The sequence below is a fragment of the Lotus japonicus genome, chromosome 5 (assembly GCF_012489685.1).
Source record: "Lotus japonicus ecotype B-129 chromosome 5, LjGifu_v1.2".
In the NCBI taxonomy this organism is placed as follows: Eukaryota; Viridiplantae; Streptophyta; class Magnoliopsida; order Fabales; family Fabaceae; genus Lotus; species Lotus japonicus.
This window is the reverse complement of record NC_080045.1, coordinates 7,667,101-7,677,881: the sequence shown is the minus strand read 5'-3', so window position 1 is coordinate 7,677,881 and position 10,781 is coordinate 7,667,101. Positions and strand designations below refer to the sequence as shown.

The 10,781-nt window shown below is 36.3% G+C and overlaps 1 protein-coding gene across 3 annotated transcripts; it reads left to right on the top strand.

The window, feature by feature from the left end:
• Positions 1-1,203: 1,203 nt before the first annotated feature.
• Positions 1,204-9,730, top strand: LOC130718045 (LRR receptor-like serine/threonine-protein kinase ERECTA). Of its 3 annotated transcripts, XM_057568491.1 has the most exons (28): positions 1,204-1,468; positions 1,913-2,024; positions 2,678-2,816; positions 2,916-2,987; positions 3,107-3,178; positions 3,263-3,334; positions 3,433-3,504; positions 3,607-3,678; positions 3,790-3,861; positions 3,951-4,022; positions 4,105-4,173; positions 4,280-4,351; positions 4,450-4,521; positions 4,640-4,711; positions 5,058-5,129; positions 5,209-5,280; positions 5,366-5,437; positions 5,665-5,736; positions 5,820-5,891; positions 5,967-6,038; positions 6,119-6,190; positions 6,358-6,426; positions 6,553-6,624; positions 6,741-6,814; positions 7,081-7,206; positions 7,516-7,902; positions 8,131-8,501; positions 9,155-9,730. In XM_057568491.1, the coding sequence occupies exons 2-28, from the start codon at positions 1,946-1,948 to the stop codon at positions 9,530-9,532; spliced, it is 2,988 nt and encodes a 995-aa protein (XP_057424474.1). In that variant the 5' UTR covers positions 1,204-1,468; positions 1,913-1,945; the 3' UTR covers positions 9,533-9,730. The 3 variants fall into 3 exon arrangements, with proteins under 3 accessions (XP_057424474.1, XP_057424473.1, XP_057424475.1); XM_057568490.1 differs by having other exon boundaries at positions 1,204-2,024; XM_057568492.1 differs by having other exon boundaries at positions 1,206-2,024; positions 7,555-7,902.
• The last annotated feature ends 1,051 nt before the right edge of the window (positions 9,731-10,781 follow it).

Below are 10,781 nucleotides of genomic sequence, written 5' to 3'. Positions count from 1 at the left end.
ATCTTTTGAACTCAATTATTTAATTGAAAAAAAAATTTCTGTAAAAATTTTTTATACCAAAATTCATGATTTTTTTTCCTCTATAAATAGAGACTTGGTTTGTTAGATTTGGTCACAGAAAAAAAATTCAAGTTTTTCACCATTTCATTATCTTTCTCACAATTTCATTATCTTTCTATTAGCATTTGTTTTGAAATGGATCCCAACAATTACCATTTCAACACCCAGAATTCTTCTAACTACCCATTTAGCAATCAAAATCCCAACAATTTTCCAGATCAAAATCAATAAAACAACTTAATATATTATTTTCTATATTTAAAAAAAAATTAAATTGTTAAATATTTATTGTTTTAATTTAATTTAAATCGATAATCATAAAAACAAAAATATAAAATCAAATAAAAATATGAAATAAAAAAGTGGTGGGGTAGGGTGAGTGGTGGGATAGGGTGTTGAATGAAAAACTATTGGAGTGAATAAAAATTGAATGAGTGTTGAATCGGAGAGAGAAGATAATGTGGAGTGTTGGGAAGAGAAAAAGTAGTGTTGAATGTTGAAAACCATTGTACATGTCTTAAGAAGTCAAACATTGCAATAATGATATATACACACACCTCATTTTTTAAACACTCAGTTTCCACATCTTTTTATTAGTATTATTTTTCTCCTCTTATCATTTATCACATCTCATACTTTCTCTCTCTTTTTTTTTTTTTTTCTTTCTATCTCTCTTCTCATTCCACATTTCTCCACCTCAAAGATAGGTGTCAATGGAACATTATTCCAAACATTGATTAATAATGTGGCCAAATAAGTCTCTATAAGTACAAGAACAATCGCAACCTACAAACTAGTTCTTGAGGTAAAGTGAAATCTAATCAAAATTTTATATTGATATTAGAGCAAAATCTATTTATCGAAAATCACTCATATATGATATATTTGCATTACGTTCATTCATACGAACAAATAATTCCATCTAAATATGAAAGTTGTGTTAAGAAGTTTCACATTGAATAAAATTTAGCTTTTGGTAAGCATATAAGTCAAACACAAATTCTAAGAATATAAAAAAACAAAATATTAAAAGAATAACATAGAATTGTAATAATGATATTGTATATAACTAATAACGGGTGTGTATATATATCACTGTCGTTAACAAGTATGACCCATTTCCCCACAAGCTCACAGATAATGGCATGGCAAAACTGCACTGAAAGTGACCTCTTGGCATCAAAAGTTAAACCAATGGCCCAGCATAGCATAGTGTACAGTGTTATTTACTATGGTTGAATGGCATAGCACTAGGATAGCATAACAGTTTAAAGAGAGAGAGAGAGTGAGATAGATGTCATGCAAATGTAGAAGGCCAGAAGAGAGAGAGAGAAAGAGAAAGAGAGTCTAGTGTTGCAGAGTTGCAGGTTCTAGCAGAAATGGTGGCAGATGATGGTTTTAACTTTATGTGTGAAATAATTTTCCTCTCTATTAGTATTATTATTATTATTATCTCTCTTCATCACTTCTTTTGTTCTTCTTCTTTTCTTCTCTCTCTATCTTTCCTTCTCACAGTACTTGTATTAGTAGGGGAGTGGAATTTGTGCCAGAACAACGATGTGATTGAACACCCAAAGCTACGAGCTTTGTTTCTGTTACATGGAAAATCCAAACACCCTCTAATTATTATCACATAAAAAGCATAAATATATACAGAATTTCACAGAAGAATACTCCCAAACACAACTCACCTTACCCTTTTCAATGCTGCTGTGAAATTATTATCATAGCATAGCACCCTCTTCTTCTTCTGCTTCTTTTTCTCTTTCTTCTCTCTCTGGTTCCTTGTGTGTGAACAAGAGGCTATAGAAGGAGCTTGTTGGTGATTGTTGAGTTGGTTTTGGTGATTCAGCTGATGTGAAGTGGAAGTTCTGAAGTTGCAGCTATGGCATTTCAATTTGGATTGTTCCTTCTTCTCACTTTGGTCATTTGTTTGAATGTCGGTTCAGTTGTTTCAGATGATGGTGAGTGTGGTTTAGTACTGTTTTTTTTTTTTTTTAAGGTTTTAAGGTTTTTTGTGTGTGTGTGTGTGTTTGGAATGGAGTTTCCTTGACATATCATGAGTGTGGAGGAATAAGGTAGAAAGTTGAAACTTTTGCTTTTGTGGTTTGTGACTGCCATTGTTTCAAAAGCCATGTTCTCCATGTGTTTCAGTTTCTTGTTTCTTTTTTCTTGGTGAAGGGCATTGCTAAAAGACTAAAGGCTGAAAATTTTGAACTTTTCTTTTAACTTCTCTCTTTCTCAGCTACCAAACTCCATTATCTTCAGCTGGTCCTATATTCTTAAGTCAGCTCCTTTTTCCCACAAATGCTAATTTAAACATGGTTATGTTTTGGGATGTTGTGGTTTTTCTTTGTAATGCTGGTGCTAATTTCCACTTTGTAGTTCGAATTAGATGGCTTCTACTACTTGTGCTTTCGTTTTCTACATGGGTAGTAGAAAGATGATTTTCATGTGTGTTGTAACTTCTAATATACTCCTAATAATAATTCGTTTAATGTTTGCTTCTTGTCTCTATCAAGAATATAAATTTATAGAAATGAGTATGACAATGAAGAAATTGGTTTCTTTTGTCTCTATGTTCTGCTTAGTTAATGTTTGATTGTTTCAACTGAAGGAGCCACATTGTTAGAGATGAAGAAGTCATTCAGGGATGTGGAAAACATTCTATATGATTGGACAGATTCACCATCATCAGATTATTGTGCCTGGAGAGGAGTCAGTTGTGATAATGTCACCTTCAATGTTGTTGCACTGTGAGTTTCTGTGTCCTTGGACATTGTTTTTAGCTCCTTCCTTGACAATGGAAAACTAATTAGTTTTCACTTTTTTCCCACACTGTATGTATTCTGCAGCAATCTTTCTGGGTTGAATCTTGATGGCGAAATTTCGCCTGCAATTGGGAGTCTTAAGAGCTTGGTCTCTATGTAATTGCTGCACTCCTTCAGACAAATTTCTTAAATTCACTCATGTCTGCAGTAGATATAGTGGTAAGCATGTGGAATTTGTAGTTTTGCTTATCATTCTTGCTTCTTGTTTGATGCAGTGACCTCAGAGAAAACCGGCTCTCCGGGCAGATACCAGATGAGATTGGTGACTGTTCTTCTTTGAAAAACCTGTATGTCTCACTCTCTTAAGAACTGAATCCAGTTTATAATTAGACAACCTCACAACGAATTTTAACGTTTTACTGTGTTCTTAGGGACTTGTCATTTAATGAAATACGAGGGGATATACCATTTTCAATTTCCAAGTTGAAAGAACTGGAGAACCTGTGAGTTTTTGTTAGAATTTCTACATGAATAATAATTTTATTTTGCCAGTCTTCAGATATTGTTTTGACATGTTTTTTATTTGTAAATGTTATCTCAGGATTTTGAAAAACAATCAGTTAATTGGACCAATTCCTTCAACATTGTCTCAGATTCCTAACTTGAAGATTCTGTAAGTCATTTTTCTTACTTATCATTTGAATCATTTACCTACTTATAATACTAATATAGGATCTATGACTTACATTCTCAACTCCTGGAAAATATGTTCTAGAGACCTAGCACAAAATAATCTTAGTGGGGAAATACCAAGGCTTATCTATTGGAATGAAGTTTTGCAGTATCTGTGAGTATAACCAATATTGAAATGAAATTATCATTTCTTTGAAGTTTTTATTTGGGTTTCGATCGTATTGCCAACTTTTTTATTTTGTTTGTTTCCCTTTTCATGATATAGGGGCTTGCGAGGGAACAATTTGGCTGGTTCACTATCGCCAGACATGTGCCAGTTAACTGGGTTGTGGTATTTGTAAGTTACACAATCACCATCTTTGTATTATAAGCACAAAAAGTATGAATTTTCTGAGGCTTTGTTCATACTATTTTCATATTTTGTAGTGATGTGAGAAACAATAGCCTAACAGGAAGTATTCCTGAAGACATTGGCAACTGTACCTCCTTCCAGGTCTTGTATGTACTCCGACTGTATGACCTACTTTTTCACCCTGGTTTATTTTCTTTTCACCTCCTTGATGTCTTCTGTTGATGCCAGGGATTTATCCTACAACCAACTAACTGGGCAGATACCATATAATATTGGATTTCTGCAAGTAGCAACTTTGTAAGTGTTGCGTGATCTATTTTAAGTTAATTAAAAATAAAGCTGATATTTGATGTTCCACTTCCCTTCTATTGGAGTTTCTTAGAAGATTTGTTTGAATTTTTAGGTCACTGCAAGGAAATAAACTCTCTGGGCATATTCCATCAGTGATTGGTCTCATGCAAGCACTTGCTGTCCTGTAAGCATTGTTAGTAGTTTGTAAAATTTACTCCATGTAATTTAGTCACTAACTTGATGTTCCTTTGCCATTGGTTTTATTCCAAATTTCCAATTCAGAGATTTGAGTTGCAACAATTTAAGTGGACCCATTCCCCCTATCTTGGGAAATTTGACCTACACAGAAAAGTTGTAAGTATAAACAACTAGTTCTATCCCTTAGTTGAATTTGTCCTAAATTGTGCATATCAATAACTTTGTGAAAATTTTGAGACTCACTTTTTGTCACAATCTTATGAAATGTTTGTAGGTACTTGCATGGAAATAAGCTGACCGGCTTCATTCCCCCAGAGCTTGGAAATATGACTAAGCTTCACTATTTGTAAGATGCCTAAGCAAGCAGCTCCCTCTCAAATTGTTTATTGGGATTTGGTTCTGAATTCACAAGTTCTATGTGGAACCTTTACAGTTGTCTACATGACATTGTGTTTTTGAGTGGTTTCGCTTTGAACCTTACATGTGGCCTAGAGGCACATCTTGGAAGTTTATCTTTCCTGTCTCTTACACACAATTCATCATCTTGTCTTTTAATATTTTATAAGTTCTAACACTGAATTAGACTTCATAAGTGTAAGCCTGGGTTTTCTGCAAATTACATTGTTAATTCAACAGTCTTAACTTGGTGAAATTTGACTTCAGATTTGCCTTTAATGTTCAACCTTTTGTAGGGAACTGAACAATAACCATCTTAGTGGACACATCCCTCCCGAGCTCGGAAAGCTTACTGATCTCTTTGACTTGTAAGTGCTGTTACTTTGAAGTGCCAATTTTGTTTGTTGATTTTGCTTAAGATTGATAAAATATCCATCGTATATGCAGAAATGTCGCTAATAATAACCTTGAGGGGCCAATTCCTGGTAATATTAGCTCCTGCAAAAACCTTAACAGCCTGTAAGCAATAAAACTTGTTCTACTACTTTGCTACAATGATTTTGGCCATACATTAAGATGACGTAATTTGTTTCTACTCTCTTAGCAATGTCCATGGGAATAAGCTGAATGGAACAATTCCCCCTACTTTGCAGAGCTTGGAGAGTATGACTTCCTTGTAAGTTTTACCTTGAGTTTCTATGACTTTTGTTTGTACATACCTGCTGCAATTCTAACATGTTGATTCTACTGTTCCATCTTCTCGAAAAACATATTGATGCACAAACATTTACATGCACACACATCTGGATTACTACCATGTTTAGCAAATTCTTCGCTAGTTCAAGCTTTAACCAATTACTCTTTTCTTATTTGGTTCATTGTTTCTTTTATTGACCTCTGTAGGAATCTTTCTTCCAACAATCTTCACGGTTCCATTCCAATTGAACTGTCACGAATTGGTAATTTGGATACATTGTAAGTACGAATGTATCTGATATGTCTCCTTACACAATATCTTTGAATGACTGAATCCATACTAATAGATTATTTCATCCCAGGGATATTTCAAACAATGATATATTTGGCTCCATTCCTTCTTCCCTTGGCGACTTGGAACATCTTCTGAAGCTGTGAGTTATCTGCCTAGTTATTTTTAAGAACCTGGGCTGTTTCTTTTTACTGATAGCTTGTATTCATTTTGCTAGGAATCTAAGCAGAAACAATTTGACGGGAGTTGTTCCAGCAGAATTTGGTAATCTTAAGAGTGTTATGGAAATGTAAGTCAGTTATTTTTCTGATGAAATCAAGGAGGTTCTTACTGTTTTTACTGATTATTCTATTTGATTATATGTTGCAGTGATCTTTCAAATAATGAACTCTCTGGCTTTATTCCTGAAGAACTTAGCCAGCTTCAGAACATAGTATCATTGTATGCATCTCTGTATCTTTCTTCCAATATTTCTTTTATATCCTATTATGCTTTTGTTAATGAAGTCTTACCGTACTTTTATCTCCTTAGTTTGATTTTCATGTATTATTATGGTGCTCTAATGTGTCATTGTTGATATTTCTAATTTTCTTGGTTCGGAATAACAGGAGGCTTGAAAACAACAAATTGACAGGGGATGTCGCAACTCTTGTAAATTGTCTTAGTCTCTCTCTGCTGTAAGTTAAGCCTCCTTTTTTGAACAATTTGCCACTCTTTCCCAAATACCATGTCTCCTTTACCTAATAAGTTGAATAATTGTTGTATATTCTGTACTGATGTGATATTTATTTTATATTTTGTAGTAATGTGTCCTATAACAATTTAGTGGGTGATATTCCCACAAGCAACAACTTTTCCAGGTTCTCCCCTGACAGGTGAGCGTCATCACTTTTGATCATTGTCTTTATGGTCTCTTTAACTTACAGAGCAATGTAGTTTAGTTGGAGACCAGCATGTTCAATTGATTGATGCCACCTTGTGTTATCTGCAGTTTCATAGGAAACCCTGGTCTTTGTGGTAATTGGCTGAATTTGCCCTGTCATGGTTCCCATCCAGCGGAGCGAGGTATGCATTTGCCCTAGATATTATATGCCTTGCCATACTGTGATCATCCTGAAATCTCGTCTCAAAATGCATTCAGTACTCAAGCATGCATATACAAATTTTCTCAAAAGCATGTACATGTCTTGGTTTTTTTTATCTTTTAGAAGGATTTTCAAGGATGTCATGAAGATAAGCTGTGTTCTCCCAGTGACATTCTTCTGTTCAATAGATAAATATTAGTTGTGAAGTTCTGCAAAATAAGCTAATATATGATCTTGATCATGCAGTTACATTATCGAAGGCGGCTATTCTAGGAATTACTCTTGGTGCCCTTGTAATTCTTCTCATGATACTGCTGGCAGCTTGCCGACCGCAGAATCCTCCTTTTCCTGAGGGGCCACTTGACAAGCCAGGTACTTATCTTTGTTGCATCCTTGCAATTGAAGTTCTAGCCATCAACACCCTGAATTTCAAATTATTTGAAGTTCAAACCCTCATCACGGCTTACTTTCTTTTATATCAAGCATTAATTCAAAGAGCAAGTTGGTAATTTTTAGGCACCAATTTTTAGTGGATATGACCTTAATCCCATAGTCACAGAATTTTGCAGTTTGTATAATGGTGTGGTTTAAAGTTGATATGGCTACTTATAACTTCATAGGATTTGGTAATTTTGAATGTATTTTGATAGTATTGTATCATTCTTTCTATCAAAACTGAAGTTGACAAGCAACTGACTGCACAAGCTTGGAAATTGACAGTTACTTACTCACCACCAAAACTAGTGATTCTTCATATGAATATGGCGCTTCATGTGTATGACGATATCATGAGGATGACTGAAAATCTGAGTGAGAAGTATATAATTGGATACGGGGCATCAAGTACAGTTTACAAATGTGTTCTTAAGAATTGCAAGCCAGTGGCCATCAAGAGGCTCTACTCTCACTACCCACAATGCTTGAAAGAATTTGAGACCGAACTTGAGACAGTTGGAAGCATTAAACACCGCAATCTGGTCAGTCTTCAAGGCTACTCTCTGTCCCCATATGGTCACCTTCTGTTTTATGACTACATGGAAAATGGCAGTCTATGGGATCTTCTTCATGGTAAGTCCCAACTTTATGTTGATGTTGCATACTTGCATGTTGCCCTGTATTTAAAGTATTTTTTTCATAATCTCCTATTTGATATGGTGGACTATTAGATATCATGCAATTCTTCTAAGGTGTATAACTAACTCATGAAGTTTCTAGTTTCATCATGCATGATTTTTGCTTGAGATCTTGAGTCCTTTCTTCTTTGATGTATGACTTTGATGTGTTCCTTATGTTCAGGACCTACCAAGAAGAAAAAGCTGGACTGGAATCTGCGTCTGAAAATTGCACTTGGAGCAGCTCAAGGGCTTGCTTATCTACACCATGATTGCAGTCCCCGCATCATCCACAGGGATGTGAAGTCATCAAATATTTTGCTAGATGCAGACTTTGAGCCTCATCTCACTGATTTTGGCATTGCCAAAAGTCTCTGCGCCTCAAAAACCCATACTTCAACTTACATAATGGGCACAATTGGCTATATAGACCCTGAGTATGCCAGAACTTCCCGGCTCACTGAGAAATCTGATGTGTACAGCTATGGTATTGTTTTGCTTGAGTTGCTAACTGGGAGGAAAGCTGTTGATAATGAATCCAACCTCCATCATCTGGTCAGTTTTTCTACACATTCCTAAACATTCTTATTGTCCTACACTAAAAAAAATCCTGAGATTTGAGCTAAGGTGTGTGTGTAATCTTAATTAGCATAGGCTAGGTGTGTGTGTTTTTTTTTACTTTTTCTATATCCTTAGTATCTAGATACTGTGTTATGCTAGAATATTTTAGCCCTTCTCTTCAAACTTCATATTTTCGCTCTTCTGGACTTAAGACAACCATTGACTAACCACGAGTGTGACATGGTGGTTGCTCACCTACCTATTGTCCCTTAACCATGATGTCAGGGGTTCGATCCTCTCCATGGGAATGAAAAACATTTCGTGGCCAGCCGTTCACTGTTAACTGTTAGCACCCGCGGTGGGGGATTAGTCACTGGCTCACTGCTGCCAGACGCCAGTACTTTGGGCTCACCCAAAAAATGACAACTGTTGACTTGTGATTTAAGATTGTTAATCTGATTTGCTAACTTCATATTGATACTAATCTTTGATTATTTAGTGAGGCCATACTCTCCTATTATGTCTTATGAATTATTTTGAGACTCAATCCACAGCTATACTTAGAGACAGTTCATATTTTGTTCCCACATTGTCTGCCCGAGTTGATGATTTTCACATGCCAATTATGACCATATCAAATTGTGCAGGTTTTGTCAAAGACAGCAAGCAATGCTGTAATGGAAACCGTTGATCCGGACATCACTGCAACATGCAAGGATCTGGGAGCAGTGAAAAAGGTTTTTCAGCTTGCTCTCTTATGCGCAAAACGTCAGCCAGCTGACAGGCCCACAATGCACGAAGTGGCACGTGTGCTGGGGAGTCTCGTGCCGCCACCACTCACCCCCCCAAAGCAACCAGCACCCCAACCTGCATCACACCACCCCTCTGCCAAGGTGCCATCGTGCTACATGGATGAGTATGCAAATCTCAAGACTCCACACCTTGTGAACTGTCCCTCCATGAGCACCTCTGATGCACAGCTCTTTCTCAAGTTTGGAGAGGTAATCTCCCAAAACAGTGAGTGAGGATTCTGAAAATCAAATCAAATCTACATTTCATGTACATTAAACCCGAAAAAGAAACAAAATGGATTAGGCAGGGAAAAGTTGGTGTACAAGTTAATGAAAAAGTGTATAAAAATGTTTGGATCAGTTTCTCTTTTTCAGAATCAATTCTGGAATTGATTTTGGCTTTTGAATCTATTGTGGAAGGGTATCTAATCATGCAGTTAGTGTCAGTTTTAGTTTTGTTTGGGAGTAGAGAGATATGTATGCACCTAACTACCAATTTAAAAGGTGCAGTAAACTCAATTCTTGTACTCTTATGTTTGGTAGCAGAAAAAGCTTGCAGTAGTGAAGGGTTTGGGGCCACTGGGCCAAGTGGGGTAGGTAGCTTTTAATGGTATAGGAGGAAGCAGTGCATAATGTGTGACAAGCAATAATGCACTGATTCTTGAGCTGGCCTGGACCAGTCTGAATACTAGCATGCAATGTTCAGCAGAGTGGCCCTTGCCTCTTTTACTACCTGAGGCCATTTAATCTAAGGGTGCTGTGTGTAATTAGATCATCAAATTTTGGGTCACTGGGGCTCCCATGAGATTAAAAGCATGCCATTGGTTTCTGTGCCTTGTTGACTGAAAAAATGTGATGTGATCATTCCGGGTATTTAAGATGTGTCTACGTTTATGTTTGGAATTTTTAAAAAAAATTGATTTTGAACTCAGAATAAATTTTGTGAAGAAACTTGTGAGTCATGAAGAAGGGTGTCATCTATTGTGGTTCACTGAAAAAGTGAAAGTTCACTTTAACTAAAACCGTTAGATATAATGCTTAAATATTCAATGATCTTAGATTCAATACAAAAAAAAACTATAATGACCAAAGTACCCTTCACTTATTTCCTCCCTCCCTCCCTCATTCCTGGTATTGAACCATATGCTCAGTCCATACTCAGCTATCTCAGCCACCATCACCTCTTCGTTGTGAATCGTTGTATTCTCTCACAACGGCACGACTCAAACCATCGTGACATGGTCAAACTCAGAATAAACCCCATACCTCTATATCAAACCTTCATTGCCCTTCGTGCACACTGCCACTGTCAATGTTCGATTGAACATTAGGTATGTGCCACCTAACGGTCAAACCTAGAATAAACGTCTTTCCCTTGCATCCGGCTTTCATTAGAGCCCTACGCGCATAGTGTCATCCTCAACGTTTGGTCCAACATTAGGTTCATGCCACTCAACCTCAAATAAGTCATCACGGAGAGCAA